Source organism: Nerophis lumbriciformis, linkage group LG37, assembly GCF_033978685.3.
Source record: "Nerophis lumbriciformis linkage group LG37, RoL_Nlum_v2.1, whole genome shotgun sequence".
NCBI classification, from domain to species: domain Eukaryota; kingdom Metazoa; phylum Chordata; class Actinopteri; order Syngnathiformes; family Syngnathidae; genus Nerophis; species Nerophis lumbriciformis.
Window position 1 is genome coordinate 24,247,501 of NC_084584.2, and position 22,500 is coordinate 24,270,000.

The 22,500-nt window shown below is 41.6% G+C and overlaps 1 protein-coding gene across 1 annotated transcript in view; it reads right to left on the bottom strand.

Annotated features, from left to right (window-relative positions):
* Positions 1-22,500, bottom strand: part of LOC133577304 (CMP-N-acetylneuraminate-beta-galactosamide-alpha-2,3-sialyltransferase 1-like) — a 224,479-nt gene that overhangs the window by 39,245 nt on the left and 162,734 nt on the right. The window contains exons 4-5 of the mRNA XM_061931006.2: positions 15,762-16,260; positions 10,248-10,441 (exon numbers count right to left, since the gene is read on the bottom strand). Of these exons, the coding sequence (XP_061786990.1) occupies positions 10,248-10,441; positions 15,762-16,043 (476 nt within the window). The 5' untranslated portion in view covers positions 16,044-16,260. The remainder of the gene's footprint in view (positions 1-10,247; positions 10,442-15,761; positions 16,261-22,500) is intronic.

Genomic DNA, 22,500 nt, shown 5'->3' on the forward strand with positions numbered 1-22,500 from the left:
ATTTTATGCTTAAATCTACCATGTTCACATTGGTTAAGTGTGTAGTTATGTTACCTTTAATTTGGCTGTGATGGTGTCATTTTGACAATTGTTTTGTTCATATTATAATTAGAGATGTCCGATAATATCGGACTGCCGATATTATCGGCTGATAAATGCTTTAAAATGTAATATCGGAAATTATCGGTATCTGTTTCAACCCCCCGATTTTCCCGGGAGACTCCCGAATTTCAGTGCCCCTCCCAAAAATCTCCTGGGGCAACCATTCTCCCGATTTCCACCCGGACAACATTATTGGGGGCGTGCCTTGAAGGCACTGCCTTTAACTTCCGCTTTACCTCCATACAAACAGCGTCCCGGTCCAGACACATAATATATGCGGCTTTTACACACACGTAAGTGAATGCAAGCATACTTGATCAACCACCATACAGGTCACACTGTGGGTGGCCGTATAAACAACTTTAACACTGTTACAAATGTTGGGGACTGTGTGGCAAGTTGGTAGAGTGGCCGTGCCAGCAATCGGAGGGTTGCTGGTTACTGGGGTTCAATCCCCACCTTCTACCATCCTAGTCATGTCCGTTGTGTCCTTGGGCAAGACACTTCACCCTTGCTCCTGATGGGTGCTGGTTAGCGCCTTGCATGGCAGCTCCCGCCATCAGTGTGTGAATGTGTGTGTGAATGGGTGAATGTGGAAATACTGTCAAAATGCTTTGAGTACCTTGAAGGTAGAAAAAGCGCGATACAATTATTACCCATTTATTTATTTATTTATTTACAAATATGCGCCACACTGTGAACTCACACCAAACAAGAATGACAAACACATTTCGGGAGAACATCCGCACCGTAACACAACATAAACACAACAGAACAAATACCCAGAACCCCTTGCAGCACTAAATCTTCCGGGACGCTACAATTTACCCCCCCCCCCACCACCACCTCAACCCATCACCTTCAACCTCCTCATGCTCTCTCAGGGAGAGCATGTCCCAAATTCCAAGCTGCTGTTTTGAGGCATGTTAAAAAAAATAATGCACTTTGTGACTTCAATAATAAATATGGCAGTGCCATGTTGGCATTTTTTTCCATAACTTGAGTTGATTTATTTTTGGAAAACCTTGTTACATTGTTTAATGCATCCAGCGGGGCATCACAACAAAATTAGGCATAATAATGTGTTAATTCCACGACTGTATATATTGGTATCGGTTGATATCGGAATCGGTAATTAAGAGTTGGACAATATCGGATATCGGCAAAAAAGCCATTATCGGACATCTCTAATTATAATTGTAATTTTTTAATGATGATAAATGAATGTGTCGTGGCAGTTGTGGATGTCACCAATGCGGCGGTTTGAGGAAACACTCGGTTGCTTTATCCAAACACATTTTTAACGGTGAACTGCCAAGATGAGAATGCTAAACAGGAAGTGCTTAAAGGGGAACATTATCACCAGACCTATGTAAGCGTCAATATATACCTTGATGTTGCAGAAAAAAGACCATATATTTTTTTAACTGATTTCCGAACTCTAAATGGGTGAATTTTGGTGAATTAAACGCCTTTCTATTATTCGCTCTCGGAGCGATGACGTCACAACGTGACGTCACATCGGGAAGCAGTCCGCCATTTTCTCAAACACCGAGTCAAATCAGCTCTGTTATTTTCCGTTTTTTCGACTGTCGGTGTGTTGTCGGAGGGTGTAACAACACGAACAGGGACGGATTCAAGTTGCACCAGTGGCCCAAAGATGCGAAAGTGGCAAGAAATTGGACGAATGTTGTTCAAAATACGAGGGTGTGGGGAAAGCCGACGAAAATGGTCAGTCGTTTGTTCCGCACACTTTACTGACGAAAGCTATGCTACGACAGAGATGGCAAGAATGTGTGGATATCCTGCGACACTCAAAGCAGATGCATTTCCAACGATAAAGTCAAAGAAATCTGCCGCCAGACCCCCATTGAATCTGCCGGAGTGTGTGAGCTATTCAGGGACAAAGGACCTCGGTAGCACGGCAGAGCGAGCTAAACCGCCTGGATGTCTTGGCTCACACCGCTTCTACCGTCCCTTAAGCCACCAAAGATGATCAAGAGAAGAATATCGACCCTAGCTTCCCTGGCCTGCTGACATCAACTCCAAAACTGGACAGATCAGCTTTCAGGAAAAGAGAGCGGATGAGGGTATGTCTACAGAATATATTAATTGATGAAAACTTTATTCATTACTCGCGGTTTTACGTAAATTATTATACATAAACTGTGTTTACCAATAATTTAGCTTAAAAATATTACAACACTTAAAAACAAACACATACCAATCGTTGGTTAGAAGGCGATCGCCGAATTCGTCCTCGCTTTCTCCCGTGTCGCTGGCTGTCGTGTCGTTTTCGTCGGTTTTGCTTGCATACGGTTCAAACCGATATGGCTCAATAGCTTCAGTTTCTTCTTCAGTTTCGCTTAAGCCGCTGAAATCCGAGTCTGAATCCGAGCTAATGTCGCTATAGCTTGCTGTCCATCCGCCATGTTTGTTTGTATTGGCATCACTATGTGACGTCACAGGAAAATGGACGGGTGTATATAACGATGGTTAAAATCAGGCACTTTGAAGCGTTTTTTAGGGATATTGCGTGATGGGTAAAATTTAGAAAAAAACTTCGAAAAATAAAATAAGCCACTGGGAACTGATTTTTAATGGTTTTTACCCTTCTGAAATTGTGATAATGTTCCCCTTTAAAGTTTTAATGGCTTTGTAATTACACCGGGACAAAGTCTAAGATCATTGTCCTCTTCATGGTGTCCATTTTTTCCCTCAGAATTTGCAACTAACTTGCAGTGTTTTGCCAACAGGATTATTTGTAACGTGTACATTTTCAGAAAGTGTTCCATTTAGGCCGAAGTAAGACAAACATTTAAAAAAAAAAGATTTGTTGTGGTTTATTTTCAGACCCGGATTCCTTTTCTGTGTGTACATATGTGGAAAATCGCACTTTTTTAAAGTCAATTTCAAACAACACGTGTGCCGCACAAAACCTATTTGACACGCTGGCTTTGCCATCCTTCTTAATGGAGTTATTTGCACAAGCTTACATCACACTCTCCAATATTAGCTTGACTGATCCTCAATTCAGCAAAGCAAATACTGCTGGGAGATTGTGATTGAGGAGAAAATAACGTCATATGGAAAAAAAGGCAAACAGAATTTGAGGTGAGATATGTATTCCATTGTTCCGCAGCTTGTTGTCTTGCTGCTCGGCCGACCTTTTGGATCGGTGGCGCGACCTCCAACCAGGCATGACTACAAATATCAGGCTTGCACTGGAATGAGGGAATGAAAAAAAAAAAATAGCAGCGTGATGCAGCAAACCGCTCCACTAATGGCTCACAGAATATTCTTGAATAATTGACTTGGTAAGACGGCGCCATACTGCTGTCACAGCGCTGGCTGGCCCAGATGATAAGCAGCAATGCTGTTTTGTAATGACACAGCAGCCACGACTGGCATTAATTAAAAAAGTCATGTGAGGAAGCATTTTTTTTTTTCCATTAGGTCTAAAATGAGAAAACTTAGTTTTTGTTTCACTTCAAACAGGAGTTGTAGCTTTACTTTAAACTTTTTTGTCTACGTTTAATGCATACTTGCCAACCCTCCCGAATTTTCCGGGAGACTCCCGAAATTCAGCGCCTCTCCCGAAAACCTCCCGGGACAAATATTCTCCTGAAAATCTCCCGATTTTCAACCGGAGCTGGAAGCCACGCCCCCTCCAGCTCCATGCAGACCTGAGTGAGGACAGCCTTTTTTCATGACGGGAGGACAACAGGGTGACAAGAACTAAATCATCCAGACTAGAGATAAATTGTATTATTATGTTTATTTCACCTAAAAATCAATATATTTATTAATTAAAAAAAAAAAAAACTAAATACATTTTTACTATATTTTGCTAAAAACATCAAAAGTAATTGTATTTTTTCGTGACTCCTTATTACATCCAGCCATAGAATTATACATTAAAATAAACATATTTGAAATAAATGATTTTAAATTATCATAATAATTCATTTAAAATGACCATATTTAATTATTAAAATAATTGCTTGTTTATCAACAACTTTAGCATTTTATTCATTACATTTTGAAACTCTCAGAAGCCAAGTCATGATATATTCCTTAATATTTATTTATGCAAGTTTGAAGTATCAATTATCTAAACACAGTTTTGTTTGCATATTTTCAGGATGTAGATATCTATATATATATATATATATATATATATATGTATGAAATACTTGACTTGGTGAATTCTAGCCGTCAATATACTCCTCCCTCTTAACCACGCCCCCAACCACGCCCCGCCCCACCCCCGACCACGCCCCCACCCCCCACCTCCCGAAATCGGAGGTCTCAAGGTTGGCAAGTATGGTTTAATGTAGAGTTATAGCTTTTCTTTTTGTTGGCAGAAAGCAAGATGCCAACAAACATCAACATTGGAAAAAAGGGGATCTACTGTATCGAAGGCGCATGTTATCGACAAAGAGACTGAGGGCAGCAAGAACATGCAGGAGTGTAGCAAAGTGGAGACTATGTTACAGATTTGCGAGATGCTAACAAAGGACAATAGTTGAGAAAAATTGTCTGCCGTATTCTAAGGAATCAGAAGAAATGTGTTATCCATGAGGACACTAAGGGCAGAAAGAAAACACAACACTGCAGCAAAGTGAAGACTTTGGAGTTATAGCTTTACCTGTTCTGGCATGAATTGAGGTGCTAACAAAAACATTAACAACAGAATAAAAAGGTCTACTCTGCTCTAAGGAATTTGAAGAAACATGTTTTCCACGAGGAGACTAAGGGCAGCAAGAAAACGCTGCACTGCAGCAACGTGGAGACTGTGGAGAAATAACTTTACTTCCTCTTGTCAGGAAACAAGATGCTAACAAACAGACACAATGGAAATTAGGGATCTATTATATTCTGAGGAGTAAGAAGGCACATGTTATCAGCAAGGAGACTGAGGGCAGCAAGAAAATGCAGAAGTGTAGCAAAGTGGAGACTATGAAGTTACAGCTTTGCAAGATGCTAACACAGGACAATAGTGGAAAACAATTGTCTGTCGTATTCTAAGGAATCAGAAGAAATGTGTTATCCATGAGGGTACTAAGGGCAGAAAGAAAACACAACACTGCAGCAAAGTAAATACTTTGGAGTTATAGCTTTACTTGTTCTGGCATGAATTGAGGTGCTAACAAAAACAACAACAGAATAAAAAGGTCAACTCTACTCTAAGGAATTCGAAGAAACATGTTTTCCATGAAGAGACTAAGGGCAGCAAGAAAACGCTGCACTGCCGCAACGTGGAGCCTGAAGAAATAACTTTACTTCTTGTCAGGAAACCAGGCGCTAACAAACAGACGCAATGGGAATTAGGGATATACTATATTCTGAGCAGTGAGAAGGCACATGTTATCAGCAAGGAGACTGAGGGCAGCAAGAAAATGCAGCAGTGTAGCAAAGTGGAGACTATGGTACAGCTTTGCGAGATTCTAACAAATGACAATAGTGGAGAACAATTGTGTGCCGTATTGTAAGGAATCAGAAGAAATGTGTTATCCATGAGGATACTAAGGGCAGAAAGAAAAGGCAACACTGCAGCAAAGTGAAGACTTTGGAGTTATAGCTTTACTTGTTCTGGCATGAATTGAGGTGCTAACAAAAACACTAACAACAGAATAAAAAGGTCTACTCTGCTCTAAGGAATTTGAAGAAACATGTTTTCCACGAGGAGACTAAGGGCAGCAAGAAAACACTGTTCTGCAGCAATGTGGAGACTGTGGAGATATAACTTGACTTCTTATTGTCAGGAAACAAGATGCTAACAAACAGACGCAATAGAAATTAGGGATCTACTATATTCTGAGGAGTAAGAAGGCACATGTTATCAGCAAGGAGACTTAGGGCAGCAAGAAAATAAAGCAGTGTAGCAAAGTTGGGACTGTGTAGTTTTAGCTTTACTTGTTTTTGGCAAGAAACAAGATGCTAACAAAAGACAATAGCGGAAGACAAATGTCTACAGTAGTATAAGGAATCAGAAAAAACACGTTATCTAAGAGGAGACTCAGGGCAGCAAGAAAAAGCAGCACTGCAGCAAGGTGTAGCCTGAGGAGTTGAAGTGTTACTTCTTTTTGGCAGGTAACAAGGTGTTAACAAACAGAAACTTGGGAAAATAGGGATCTATTATATTATGAGGAGTAAGAAGACACATGTTATCAGCAAGGAGACTAAGGGCAGCAAGAAAGCGCGGCAAAGTGGAGACTGTGATGTTTTAGCCTTACTGGATTTTGGTAGGAAACGACAATAGGGGAATACAAGGGGTCTACTGTATTCTAAGGAATCAGAAAAAACATGTTATCCAAAAGAGACTTAGGGCTGAAAGAAAACGCAGCACCGCAGCAATGTGTAAACTGTGGAGTTATAGCTTTACTTGGTTTTGGTTGTAAACAAAATGCCTACAAACAACAATGGGTGAGAAAAAGGGTGTACTGTATTTTAATGCGTGAGAAGACAGATTTTTATCCAGGAGGAGACTGAGGGCAGCAATAAAACGCAGCACTACAGCAAAGTGGAGACAGTGGAGTTATAGCTTGACTTGTTTTTTGCCTGAAACAAGATGCTAACAAACAAGTGGAGAAAACAAGGTACTGTATTCTGAGGAGTAAGAAGAAACTTGTTATCCAAGAGGAGACTGAGGGCATCAAAAACAGCAGTGCAACAGTGTCGACTGTGGAGTTATTGCTTTACTTGATAGAAGATATTTAGATATTTAAGAAGTATTTACTGCAAAAAGGTAAGAGGACAAGTTATCCAAGAGGAGAATGAGGGCAACAATAAAACAGAGCTGCAGCAAAGCGGAGACCGTGGAATTTTTACTTACATTTGTATTATTAAGAAGGCATATGTTATCCAAGAAGAGACTGAGGGAAATAAGGTAATACAACATTAGTGTGTGTAATTTTGCAACATATTTGATCACCGAATAGTGGTTTATACAAGTAGAAGTACTAGAAAGTATTAAAAAGTACAAAACCCAAAACCAGTGAAGTTGGCACATTGTGTAAATGGTAAATAAAAACAGAATACAATGATTTGCAAATCCTTTTCAACTTATATTCAATTGAATAGACTGCAAAGACAAGATATTTCATGTTTGAACTGAGAAACTATTTTTTTGTTGTTGCAAATAATCATTAACTTAGAATTTAATGGCAGCAACACATTGCAAAAAAGTTGGCACAGGGGCATTTTTACCACTGTGTTACATGGCCTTTCCTTTTAACAACACTCAGTAAACGTTTGGGAACTGAGGAGACCAATTTTTGAAGCCTTTGAGGAGGAATTCTTTCCCATTCTTATTTGATGTACAGCTTAAGTTGTTCAACAGTCCGGGGGTCTCCGTTGTGGTATTTTAGGCTTTATAATGCGCCACACATTTTCAATGGGAGACAGGTCTGGACTACAGGCAGGCCAGTCTAGTACCCACACTCTTTTACTACAAAGCCACGCTGTTGAAACACGTGCAGAATGTGGCTTGGCATTGTCTTGCTGAAATAAGCAGGGGCGTCCATGAAAAAGACGTTGCTTGGGTGGCAACACATGCTCCAAAACCTGTAACAGCCTATAACAGTCCGGATGGTCCTTTTTCTCTTTGGTCCGGAGAACACAACGTCCACAGTTTCCAAAAACAATTTGAAATGTGGACTCGTCAGACCACAGAACACTTTTCCACTTTGCATCAGTCCATCTTAGATGAGCTCAGGCCCAGCGAAGCCGACGGCGTTTCTGGGTGTTGTTGACAAACGGTTTTCGCCTTGCATAGGAGAGTTTTAACTTGCACTTACAGATGTAGCGACCAACTGTAGTTACTGACAGTGGGTTTCTGAAGTGTTCCTGAGCCCATGTGGTGATATCCTTTACACACTGATGTCGCTTTTTGATGCAGTACCGCCTGAGGGATATAAGGTCACGGGCATTGCTGCTTAGATGCAGGGATTTATCCACATTTTCTGTACCTTTTGATGATATTACGGACCGTAGATGGTGAAATCCCTAAATTCCTTGCACTAGCTTGTTGAGAAATGTTGTTCTTAAACTGTTGGACAATTTGCTCACGCATTTGTTGACAAAGTGGTGACCCTCGCCCCATCCTTGTTTGTGAATGACTGAGCATTTCATGGAATCTACTTTTATACCCAATCATGGCACCCACCTGTTCCCAATTAGCCTGTTCACCTGTGGGATGTTCCAAATAAGTGTTTGATGAGCATTCCTCAACTTTCTCAGTCTTTTTTGCCACTTGTGCTAGCTTTTTTGGACACATGTTGCAGGCATCAAATTCCAAATGAGCTAATATTTGCAAAAAATAACAACGTTTTACAGTTCGAACATTAAGTATCTTGTCTTTGCAGTCCATTCAATTGAATATAGGTTGAAAAGGATTTGCAAATCATTGTATTCTGTTTTTATTTACTATTTACACAACGTGCCAACTTCACTGGTTTTGGGTTTTGTACTACAAACCCCGTTTCCATATGAGTTGGGAAATTGTGTTAGATGTAAATATAAACGGAATACAATGCTTTGCAAATCCCTTTTAACCCATATTCAATTGAATGCACTACAAAGACAAGATATTTGATGTTCAAACTGATAAACTTGATTTTTTTTTTTGCAAATAATAATTAACTTAGAATTTCATGGCTGCAACACGTGACAATGTAGTTGGGAAAGGGCATGTTCACCACTGTGTTACATAGCCTTTCCTTTTAACAACACTCAGTAAACGTTTGGGAACTGAGGAGACACATTTTTTAAGCTTCTCAGGTGGAATTCTTTCCCATTCTTGCTTAAGTTGTTCAACAGTCCGGGGGTCTCCGTTGTGGTATTTTAGGCTTCATAATGCGCCACACATTTTCAATGGGAGACAGGTCTGGACTACAGGCAGGCCAGTGTAGTACCCGCACTCTTTTACTATGAAGCCACGTTGATGTAACACGTGGCTTGGCATTGTCTTGATGAAATAAGCAGGGGCGTCCATGGTAACGTTGCTTGGATGGCAACATATGTTGCTCCAAAACCTGTATGTACCTTTCAGCATTAATGGCGCCTTCACAGATGTGTAAGTTACCCATGTCTTGGACACTAATACACCCCCATACCATCACAGATCCTGGCTGTTCATCTTTGCGCCTATAACAATCCGGATGGTTCTTTTCCTCTTTGGTCCGGAGGACACGACGTCCACAGTTTCCAAAAACAATTTGAAATGTGAACTCGTCAGACCACAGAACACTTTTCCACTTTGTATCAGTCCATCTTAGATGAGCTCAGGCCCAGCGAAGCCGACGGTGTTTCTGGGTGTTGTTGATAAATGGCTTTCATTTTGCATAGTACAGTTTTAACTTGCACTTACAGATGTAGCGACCAACTGTAGTTACTGACAGTGGTTTTCTGAAGTGTTCCTGAGCCCATGTGGTGATATCCTTTACACACCGATGTTGCTTTTTGATGCAGTACAGCCTGAGGGATCGAAGGTCACGGGCATTGCCGCTTCGATGCAGCGATTTCCCCAGATTCTCTGAACCCTTTGATGATATTACGGACCGTAGATGGTGAAATCCCCAAATTCCTTGCAATAGCTGGTTGAGAAAGGTTTTTCTTAAACTGTTCAACAATTTGCTCATGCATTTGTTGACAAAGTGGTGACCCTCGCCCCATCCTTGTTTGTGAATGACTGAGCATTTCATGGAATCTACTTTTATACCCAATCATGGCACCCACCTGTTCCCAATTTGCCTGTTCACCTGTGGGATGTTCCAAATAAGTGTTTGATGAGCATTCCTCAACTTTATCAGTATTTATTGCCACCTTTCCCAACTTCTTTGTCATGTGTTTCTGGCATCAAATTATAAAGATAATGATTATTTGCAAAAAAAAAAAAAGGTTTATGAGTTTGAACATCAAATATGTTGTCTTTGTAGCATATTCAACTGAATATGGGTTGAAAATGATTTGCAAATCATTGTATTCTGTTTATATTTACATCTAACACAATTTCCCAACTCATATGGAAACGGGGTTTGTAGGATTAGTACCTGGTAGTCTCTAGTTCTGTCATGAAGGTACTATACAGAGGAAAAGGGACGATATTAGTGGAAATGCATGGAAAATTGGGAGAAAATGACCTTATAATGAAATGACTGGAGTCGATGAGGCCGCCATACTGGGATCCTTTCAGGTTGCCCGAGTTCCCCACCACGGCGCAGGTGCGGCAGCGCTCCGGCCCGGCGTCCATGTAGAGCACCTCATCGGGAATGACTTGGAAAAGCTCGTCCACCACCTCGCTGAAGTTTGCCGGGTGGCTCTCCGCCTGCAGCCACTGGTGACACAGCAAAGAGACGGCGGACCCTTAGAGAGACGCCTCGCCGCGGGCTAACTTTAAGTGGAAGCGATTGAAGAAGGCCAAAAGGTAGCGTTAGACAGCCAAGGCATTACTGACACGTCCCCGGGGAGGGCTGTTTGTCTTCTGGTGGCTCTCAACAATAAAATAAATGCGGTGGCTTTTATTTGCGCAGGGGAAGCTGGAAACAGAAGCGGTATACCGTATTTTCCGCACTATAAGGCGCACCGGATTATTAGCCGCACCTTCTATGAATTACATATTTCATAATTTTGTCCACCAATAAGCCGCCCCGGACTATAAGCCGCGCCTACGCTGCGCTAAAGTGAATGTCAAAAAAACGCTGCGCTAAAGTGAATGTCAAAAAAACAGTCAGATAGTTCAGTCAAACTTTAATAATATATTGAAAACCAGCGTTCTAACAACTCTGTCCCAAAATGTACGCAAATGTGCAATCACAAACATAGTAAAATTCAAAATGGTGTAGAGCAATAAATAGCAACATAATGTTGCTCGAACGTTAATGTCACAACACACAAAATAAACATAGCGCTCACCTTCTGAAGTTATTCTTCATTCGTAAATCCTTCGAATTCTTCGTCTTCGGTGTCCGAATTGAAAAGTTGCGCAAGCGTGGTATCCAAAATGGCCGGTTCCGTCTCGTCGAAGTCATCGGGAGTCAGTGTCGCTGTTGTTCTGTGAATCCTGCCTTCCGGAAAGCTCGGACCACAGTTGTGACCGAAATATCTGCCCAGGCATTTACGATCCACTGGCAGATGTTGGCGTATGTCGTCCGGAGCTGTCTGCCCGTCTTAGTGAAGGTGTGTTCGCCTTCGGAGCTGTGTGAAAAAAGCCACCCGGCCTCTTCGCGTAAACTTCCCTTAACCACTCGCTCATCTTTTCTTCATCCATCCATCCCTTCGAGTTAGCTTTTATGATGACGCCGGCTGGAAAGGTCTCTTTTGGCAAGGTCTTCCTTTTGAATATCACCATGGGTGGAAGTTAGCATGGCAAGCTAGAACCACAGTGAAGGATGACTTCTCATTCCCTGTGGTGCGAATATTCACCGTACGTGCTCCCGTTCCACAGTGCGGTTCACAGGAATATCAGTTGCTGTGAAATACGGTAGTAATCCGTGTGCGGATGGAGAGATTGCGTCTTTTTATGAACCGGATCGCTTAGTAGGAGCCATTTTGTGGTCTTTACAGATGTAAACAGGAAATGAAACGTACGGTGATATCCGCGCGTTTTTTCTTCTTCTTCCGGGGGCGGGTAGAAGAAGAAGCGCTTCCTGTTCTATGGGGGCGGGTGCTTTCCTTGGCGGTTGCTTGCGTAGAAGAAGAAGCGCTTCCTGTTCTACCGGGAAAAAAGATGGCGGCTGTTTACCGAAGTTGCGAGATCGAAACTTTATGAAAATGAATCGTAATAAAGCGCACCGGGTTATAAGGCGCACTGTCAGCTTTTGAGAACATTTGTGGTTTTTAGGTGCGCCTTATAGTGCGGAAAATACGGTAGTTTGCAAGAGCAATTATTTAATTCACAAAGAGACACTATTTTGTTTACTCAGCCTCGACGTGTCATTTAAAGAAATTAGGCCCATCCAGAGGTCACGCCCTTAACATCCCTGCCAGCTAAATAATGACATTTGCTTCACCCGAGAGCAGTTTGCTCAAATGACTTGTGACAGGAAGGCAACCCTGCGCTTTTATTTTCCTGTTCTGGCCTCTAATTGGACACGGTGTGAGGGGAATGCAGGAAAGCCTGTCAGATAGAAGAGGTAGGGGCGGTTACATGCTGTGTGGTTCGCACTGTTCGGAAAATTACTCCAAAAAAATGTATTATAGTTACCAAAAAATAACTTTATTACTGACCAATGTTCCCTCTAATTTTTCATGTGTGTGAGCCAACGCAAAAACTCCCTGAGCATTCAGTGGAGCCCATGTGAGCAACATCAGACGTGCACACTGTGGCTACACCTGTCCCAAACCTGACTAAATAAGCTAAATCTAAATCCATCCATCCATTTTCTACCAATTGTCCCTTTCGGGGTCACTGGGGGTGCTGGAGCCTATCTCAGCTGCATTCGGGCGGAAGGCGGTGTACACCCTGGACAAGTCCCCACCTCATCGCAGGGCCAACACAGATAGACAGACAACATTCTCTTATTCTTATAATCAAATGACAGCAGTCATTTCCATTTCTAAAATAGGTGTTGTCGGAGGCAGATATTTACATATATCCGTATTTAAGTGTTACTTCTTTATTTTCATAATCATATTACAAAACAGCTAGTGTTTTTCTTCCAATTGTGATCTTTTGGTTGTCTGCAAATACTGTGTGCTAACCTTGAATATGGAATGTAAGAAAGAGAGATACTCCGTTTATCTCTTCTCATGTCCAGGGGTGGAGGACAGTGGGCATGTGTTTGGACTGAAAAGACAAGACAGCGAGGGTGGGAGGGAGAGAGACTTGATAGAATAGAAGGTTTCCATATTTTTAGGGCAGACCATCTTAGCTGCGGGATTGAATGTTCTATGCTGGACTGGTCTCATTTATATTTAAAAATCCAAATCCAAACTCTGGAACGTTCTCCCTCTCCATGTGAGACAGGCCCCTTCTTTGGCTATTTTTAAGACCCTTCTTAAAACCCATTTGTATTCACTGGCTTTTAACCCAGCATGAGACTTTGAACTGTTTTTAGCTTTCAACTTTTTGAACTGTTTTTAACTTTTAAACTGTTTTTATCTAGCAAACTGTTCTTAGGGTAATTTATATTTGCTTTTTAAATGTGTATTTTTATTTCTGTTTTAAATGTTATTTTTTAGTCTGTCCTTTGCCTCCATTTCTTTGTGGTGTACAGCCCTTTGTTTTTCCAACTGTGCTTGTCTTTAAAGGGCTTTATAAATAAAGTTGGTATGGTATGGTATGGTATTTACAAAGCTTTGCAAATATATTACAAAATACCTATTCTGTCTCTGGTGGTTCTTTTACTCAGCTTTAAGTGTCGTAAAGAGCTTGGGAGCGACGACCAGAAACTTGAATTCCCTGGGAGGAACAACTGGTCCAAACGCAACAGTGTTTAGGCCCACTTACAATGACTATAACAAAAAAAATATTGTTTTTCATGAACTGTGTACTTGTATTGTTTGTCTGGGTGGAAGTCCTGCTTTGGAAATAATATGTACCCCTTTCAGACATTGCATTTAGTTCCCATTAAAACATTCACATGTTGCACAATGAGATGTAAGCAGGGGATAATGTGTACATTCCTGCAACTTCCTGTTTGTAAAAAATATATTTTTATTAGTATTTATTTGATATACTAACAGCATTTCATGATTAATATTTATAAATGAAGATTCCTAATAAATGACACTAGAATAAGCCTACATTTGATTGGTAAATCATAGTGTAACGACCTGGAATGACACTTTATGTGTGGTGTTGGAGTTGTCCGACTTTTGTGTGGCTGTAAACGCATCACTGGCTAAGTGCCATACGTGCATGTGTTGGCGCAAGTGAGAAAGAGCGAGCGGCTGCTGTTGATACAACAAAGTTGCTTTTGGTCTGGTTTGTACTGCAGAAAATGACCAGTTTTGCTAGATATCATTTGTTTTTACTAATGTTTTGGTGATGTGTTTGTGGCCGACAAAGAGTTTTGCTCAGTAAAGTGATCGATGGAATTCATGTCCTCAAAACGTCTCGACAGACGTTACAATATTTGAACAATGATGACAAAAACTGTTTTCTCTGTCGTGTCGAAAATTGTTATGCGCTTATTTTTTGATTTGATTTTGTGCGTGGCATAGATTTGCCGTGCGCAGAGGACGCTTGAGCAGTGCACAATTGCACAGGCGCGCACCTTGAAGGGAACATTGTTACTGACATAATTCCTCTTTAATAAATGTAATTAATTACTAGGGAAAGTAATTATTACGTGATTTGAAAGAAACAAAATTATCCGGCATATGCAGTTGAGAGACGTTTCATGAAAGCTGAGTGTGTGCCTTTAAAAGGCGGTGCATGTTGCTAGGTGACGTGTGACGTCAGCTCAGCTGGGTTTGTTCGCTCTTGCCGGACGGCAGCTGTGTTGAATCTTTTTACTGGATTGTGTTACCTTTGGTTAATAAAGAGATAATGTGCTTCAATGGCTGCTTGTCCACAAATGGGGGGTATTGCAGGTTTGCAATTAATCGGATTAAAAGCCAGACTGGAATAAAAATGCTTCATATAAACACACCTTTTAGGAATATTCCGACCCGATCACACGCCTTCGATCAAAATTAAATTTTTGGTTTTGGCAAGTCATTCAGATTTGAGAGCATGTCAACACATCTCCCGAACTTTGGGTAGAAATCATCCTTATTTTGCATGTCTGTGGCGTCAGCTGTACTTTAGTGGTCCAGAGGGACTACATTTAGTTGTCTAAAAAATAAAGTGATTGTCTCGCTACTGTCTCCCCTCAGGCACGTACACAGAATGTACGGAACATTAACCTCTAAAGGCCTTAGTGGCCACGTGTGGACAGCACCTTTTAGCTCTTATTTCCAAAATTGTGTACACTACTGAATTGGGGTCTTATGGCCGTTTATGTGGACACTTATACTGCCATCTGGTGGTGTCAGAAGAGTATAAAAGTGTAAAAATAAAAACTTGCATGTCACTACACATGAAGTACATGTTTGTGTACTTATGGACTAAGTACATCATATAAAAAAGATGATCTTTAGTTTTTATTCTAATTAGGGTCCAATAAGCCCAAATGGCAAAGAGAAATAAAAAAAAGCATGTAAACAAACAGCTTGGGCCTTAAGAGTTTAAGACGCGCGGCAACCTGCACATAAAGGGCACAAACCAGCTCAATTCCAAAAAGAGAGGTAAAACAAAAGTCGCGAAGGGAAGGAAGAGTTGATAAATAAGTAACTTGACCACGTCAGACAAGCACAAATGCACGGTCATGTTTGTTTACGGCGGAAGTCACTGCTTCCTGTTGTTGACGACTTAAGTTATTGGAAAAATTATTTTGGATAGGACAAGTCGATGCTGTGAATTGATGTTTTTTTTTTTTTTTACAAAAACGTGATGAAAATCTCTCTCAATTTGCTGTTCCATGCATTGTTCACTAAGACATCATCGAGAATATAGAAAAAATGCTAACGTTACGGTGGGCGTGATTAGCACATTCCGCAATAATGTTACGATAAAATAAAACTGGGGAGACTAACGTCGTAATATTACAAATACACATATTCATGTTGGGAATTTTCATTACATTTGAATGACTTTTCAGCATTCTTACCTGCCACCATTTAAAGGTGTCGTCAGAGAGGGCGCTGTTGTCCCTGGTCATGAGCGGGTGTACCGACAGGTTGAAGCGCTCCGTGAACCAGACGTCGTCCTCGTCCCGCTCGGTTACGCAGTGCCGACACGCACACGGCCCCTTGGAAGACGCCGACAAGCGGAAGGTGTACTTGTACAAGTAGCTGGAGGGGTCCCGGAAGGTGTAATTGAACAGGAATGTGGTGAAGGTAACGGCGCAAAAAAGCAGCGCCAAGGTCCTCCTCCGTTTGGTGAGCGTCATGCTGGAGTCAGAACCTTCAGGACGGAAATAGCCCCCGGATCATTCTGAAGAAAAAGCGAGTCCCTGGAGGCCGTGTTGCTCAGTAAATTGATCCTCTTCCGTCTTGATTTCATGAATCCATCGACGTGCGGCAAAATCCCATGACGCTTTGCTCTGCTCCCGTGTTGACTCTGTAAGGTCAGCGGCTGGGGGGTCATCCATTCGCTCAATCATCTACCTGAAATGTACACAAAAGGACATTTTGGATATTTAGGGAAAGACACATACAAGCTTGATTTCTATTTTCATTATTTTCCTTTTTCATTAAATAAAAAATATTACCAGGGTTCCCAAAAACTACAAATTTGACTCAAACAATGCTAAATTAAATTGTGTATCTCTACTTTTAGACCTTTTTAGACCAGTTGGCCACTCCCTGACAAGCTCAAGTGTTGGGTTGACAGCTCGGGCTTTTAGCTCGGTAGCTAACACGCTCGCCTTTCAGGTTGAAGTCCCAGGCAAGACAGAAAGCAGGGACTGAACCACGCGAGTTACAGGAGGAGAGGAATTGAAAGAGCTCTGTATTTATTCAAGCTTTTTTGTATTGATTCAAGCTTTTTGGACCATTTTTGTACTCTCCCGCACCCCAGATTCCGACCTTAATTCCAGATCTGTTTGCTGATGCCCCGGGCTTGAACAGCGTCTGGTGGGTTAAACAAACTCCTCGAAAAACCCCTACAGACCTCCAAGCCTTAAAGCAGGGGCCAGCAACCCAAAATATTGAAAGAGCCATATTGGACCAAAAATACAAATCTGTCTGGAGCCGCAAAAAAATGAAAACCTTATATAAGTCTTATAATGAAGGCAACACATGATATAAGCATCTATATTAGCTATATTAGCCTACTATCAAAATGACTATGTGTCGCAGGCTGAGCAAATCTTCGTTGACAGAAATGTTGAAATGTAATATTTATTCTACACATTTTTACAACATTGGAAAACCTCAGTAAAATGGATGCTTCTCAAAGGGTGAGCTAACTCCTGGAAATTGCTGACTTATAATGGCCAAAAGTATAGATGTGTGTGTCCAAGATAAAGGAAACTGCAGGCTGTCTTCCTCTAATGGATTTAGCACTCCACACAAGTCAATAACATCAACAAAGCTCACCTTTGTGCATTCACGCACAGTATAAAACATTTGGTGGACAAAATGAGACCCAGTTGTATTCTTTGGCGTTTCACACCACGTGAGTTGTGTGGTCCTCTGTATTTTTAAAATGTTGATTTCTATTTATTGTTTTAATTGGTTTTACACTTTAAAATCGTTTTTAATCATATTTATTTTTATATTGTTTTTATATTTATTTTTTTGTTTTTATTCAGTCATTGGTGGAGCTAAGGATAATATTTAAATAATTGTTTTTAATATTGTTGTGCAGCACTTTGGAAGCATTTCTGTTGTTTAAATGTGCGATACAAATAAAGTGGATTGGATTGAAAGAAGGAGTGGCATAAGACACGTCTTTCTGTGGCAGCGTCAGAGAAGGCTGTACATGTAAACGAACAACAGTGACTTCAAGGACCGCCAAAATTAGTCAGACAAAACGGTTGAAGCATGTTTAATATAAACAGTGAGATTTCTAACAATTAGGTCTCATGTTTGTCCTCCTACAGAAACCATATCAAAACAAAGAAACACTTTTTCCATTTTCATAATTGTCAGAAAAATTGTATGTAAATTATCAAAAAACTTTCCGTTCGCTGAGTTCCCAGTGAACAGACAAGAGGCTGTCTTTGTTGTACCAAGCCAAAGGCTTGTAAAATTCCATTGTGTACGTTGGGAGGTGACGGGGGGGGGGTTATCTATTTTGATCCAAGACCTGCCCAAGCTCGATCCAGGACCAGTCCAAGCCCGAGGCATCTTTTTCTTTTGTGTTAATGTGATCGAAAACAATGGCTGATTACATACCCCCGATTCCTTTAAGAAACAGCTGCTGTCATGTAAACAGGGAAAGTCCAAATAAAAAGAGGTGGTGTACAATCTTTCGCCAGAGCGTGCTGAGACACTGTGCAAGGGTACAGTGTCCGGGCGTCTCTCCTCAAATTGAGCCAAATTGAATTCTGTCTCTGTTTATTTCATTGCTTCTTGTCTCGTTTAATAGATGTCATCAGTGTTTGAATCTGACAATATTTTTTTAAAAAAGGTCCAGTGAGCCAATAGGGCAGCACTAATGTGCCGCATGTGGCTCGAGAGCCACAGGTTGCTGACCACCGCCTTAAAGCCTTGAAAACTCAAACATTGGAAGGAAAAAAAGCTTCTACCACAATAGGGTTGGGTACCTGTTTACATTTGAACCGATACGGTACCAATTACTGGCACCCGGGAGTCGATACCGGTATTCAACAGTACCGATTTTCAGTACTTTTGTGTGAGTCAAGTTCTTTAGGACTTTGGAAAAGGCTGAGAAGATTGTCGTGGACGCGTTATCAACTCAACTCCGGTAGATTTTGTAGGGTTTATTCCACACCACATCTATCACAGGAGCTTTTCAGGATGGGTTGATAACCTTTAAACCAAAGAAAGGTAGCATCAAACACTACTGGAATAGTGAATAATGATCAATAGATATTGTAGTGTTGTCCTGATACCAATATTTTGGTACCGGTACCAAAATGTATTTTGATACTTTCCGGTACTTTTCGATACTTTTCTAAATAAAGGGGACTACCAAAAATAGCATTATTGGCTTTATTTTAACAAAAAATCTTAGGGTACATTAAACATATGTTTCTTATTGCAATGTTGTCCTTAAATAAAATAGTGAACATACAAGACAATGTTTCTTTTATTAGTAAGTAAGCAAACCAAAAGCTCCTAATTAGTCTGCTGACATATGCAGTAACATATTGTGTCATTTTTCATTCTATTATTTTGTCAACATTATAAAGGACAAGCTGTAAAAATTGATTATTAATCTACTTGTTCATTTACTGTTAATATCTGGTTATTTTCCGTTTCAGTGGGGTCAGCAGGAGACCATCCCGAGCGGAGACGGGTCAGCAGCGCAGAGATGTCCCCAACCGATGCACAGGCGAGCGGTCCACCCCGGGTCCCAAATCTGGACAGCCAGCACTTCATCCATGGTCACCGGAACCGGAGTAACCCGGGAGGAGGCAGAGGAGAAAAGAAAAGAAACGGCAGATCAACTGGTCTAAAAAGGGGCGTCTATTTAAAGGCTAGAGTATACAAATTAGTTTTAAGATGGGACTTAAATGCTTCTGCTGACACAAACGTCCAACACGTATGCCGCAGAAGAGGAGACCGAGGGGAAACACTTTCCGCAGAACAGACGCGGCAAAAGTGGCGGCATTCTCCGAAAGGTGATGACTTTCCAAAATTGAAGATTAGCGCCTCGCCCCCCCGCCCGTCTTCCTTCTCCGCTGCCTCAGCTCGGCCAACTTTGATCCGCGCGAGGTTGCCATCCTTCAGTCAGACAAGGTCGAAGGAGCAGCTGTTCCAGAATCCTCAAGATAGGAGGCGGGAGAGGCTTCAAAGTGAACAACAGCCTCATTTATGGAGAGAAGCACTTGGAGTGTCCCCGGGTTGTCAAAAGCTGTCCCCCAGTAGACAACAACCAACGTGGTATGCAAATACACTCCGAAGAAGAGGCCTTCTTGTACGAGGGCTTGTGTCCTTGCTGCCGATAAGTACACTTCTTGTTTCCCCTGCTGGCCCTCTGAAGCCAATCCTCTTTACTTCCCTCTAGGGGTTCCGGTTTGAATGACCTGATCAATTTCTAATCAGGAAAGACCAGAAGGCTTTCTTCACTCCGTAATGTACTTTGCCACAAATCTTCCCAACGGGTGGGGGCGGCTTGTTAAGGGGGAAAGGGCAGGTGGAGTGGTTCTCCATGCATTGCACCCTCCCTGCGCTGTGTTGATAGCGCCATATCTTCACCGGGAATCTGCTGTCAGCTAAATATAGATGCACGGCATTCGTGAAAAAGCCTGTCGGAGGCAGATATTTTCATATATCCGTATTTAAGTGTTACTTCTTTATTTTCATAATCATATTACAAAACAGCTAGTGTTTTTCTTCCAATTGTGGTCTTTTGGTTGTCTACAAATACTGTGTGCTAACCTTGAATATGGAATGTAAGGAGGAGAGATAATCCTTCTCCTTATCTCTTCTTGTGTCCAGATGCGGAGGACAATGGGCATGTGTTTGGGCTGGAAAGACAAGACAGCGAGGGTGGGAGGGAGAGAGACTTTATAGAAAAGAAGGTTTCCATATTTTAGATCAGACTATCTTAGCTGCGCGATTGAATGTTCTATGCTGGACTGGTCTCATTATATTTACAAAGCTTTGCAAATATATTACAAAATACCTATTCTGTCTCTGGTGGTTCTTCTACTCAGCTTTAAGTGTCGTAAAGAGCTTGGGAGCGACCAGAAACTTGAATTCCCTGGGAGGAACAACTGGTCCCAACGCAACAAGCCAAACATAAAATGAGAGCCACGGGCAGTCTTTATTTTGGGAGCATTTTACCTTCCCTGTTTTATCGTGAGAAAATGCCAAATCCATAAAAGCCATATTTTTCCACACATTTCAAGTTGTGAGCTCTGCCAGGCGTTTGGAAGCATTACGCAGCAAGTGCACGACCGATGTGAACAAAGCCGAGGACATACCGGAAAGAAATAGTAGTCGGGTTGCAAAACTTTTAGATTTTTAATGTACGAGTAGTAACCGTTGATGAATTTCACTACAAAAATGTATAAAACCACATAGGCATTGTGTGTTATTCATTACTGCTGGAAATAACAGTAATCCAATAATAACATTATGATAACAGTAGAAAATAATATGGTATTATTGATAATAAATACAAACCCCAAAACCAGTGAAGTTGGCACGTTGTGTAATTCGTAAGTAAAAACAGAATACAATGACTTGCTCATCCTTTTCAACTTATATTCAATTGAATAGACTGCAAAGACAAGATATTTCATGTTCGAACTGAGAAACTTATTTTTTTTTGCAAATAATCATTATATTAGCGTTTAACACATTGCAAAAAAGTTGGCACAGGGGCATTTTTACCACCGTGTTACATGGTATTTCCTTTTAAAAACACTCAGTAAACGTTTGGGAACTGAAGAGACCAATTTTTGAAGGTTTTCAGGTGGAATTCTTTCCCGTTCTTGCTTGATGTACAGCTTAAGTTGTTCAACAGTCCGGGGGTCTCCGTTGTGGCATTTTAGGCTTCATAATACGCCACACATTTTCAATGGGAGACAGGTCTGGACTACAGGCAGGCCAGTCTAGTACCCGCACTCTTTTACTAGGAAGCCACGCTGTTGTAACACGTGGCGTGGCATTGTCTTGCTGAAATAAGCAGGGGCGTCCATGATAACGTTGCTTGGATGGCAACGTATGTTGCTCCAAAACCTGTATGTACCTTTCAGCATTAATGGTGCCTTCACAGATGTGTAAGTTACCCATGTCTTGGGCACTAATACACCCCCATACCATCACAGATGCTGGCTTTTGAACTCTGCGCCTAGAACAATCCGGATGGTTCTTTTCCTCTTTGTTCCAGAGGACACGACGTCCACAGTTTCCAAAAAAACATTTTGAAATGTGGACTCGTCAGACCACAGAACACTTTTCCACTTTGCATCAGTCCATCTTAGATGAGCTCAGGCCCAGCGAAGCCGGCAGCCTTTCTGGGTGTTGTTGATAAATGGCTTTCGCTTTGCATAGTAGAGTTTTAACTTGCACTTACAGATGTAACGACCAACTGTAATTACTGACAGTGGGTTTTTGAAGTGCCATCCATTTTCTACCGCTTATTCCCTTCGGGGTCGCGGGGGGCGCTGGAGCCTATCTCAGCTACAATCGGGCGGAAGGCGGGGTACACCCTGGACAAGTCGCCACCTCATCACAGGACCAACACAGATAGACAGACAACATTCAGACTCATATTCACACACTAGGGCCAATTTAGTGTTGCCAATCAACCTATCCCCAGGTGCATGTCTTTGGAAGCCGGAGTGCCCGGAGGGAACCCACGCAGTCACGGGGAGAACATGCAAACTCCACACAGAAAGATCCCGAGCTCGGGATTGAACTCAGGACCTTCGTATTGTGAGGCAGACGCAGTAACCCCTCTTCCACCGTGCTGCCTTTTGAAGTGTTCCTGAGCTGGTGTGGTGATATCCTTTACACACTGACGTCACTTTTTGATGCAGTACCGCCTGAAAGATCGAAGGTTCGTAATATCATAGTTTACGTGCAGTGATTTCTCCAGATTATCCTAACCCTTTGATGATATTACGGACCGTAGATGGTGAAATCCCTAAATTCCTTGCAATAGCTCGTTGAGAAATGTTGTTCTTAAACTGTTGGACAGTTTGCTCACGAATTAGTTCCCAAAGTGGTGACCCTCGCCCCATCCTTGTTTGTGAATGACTG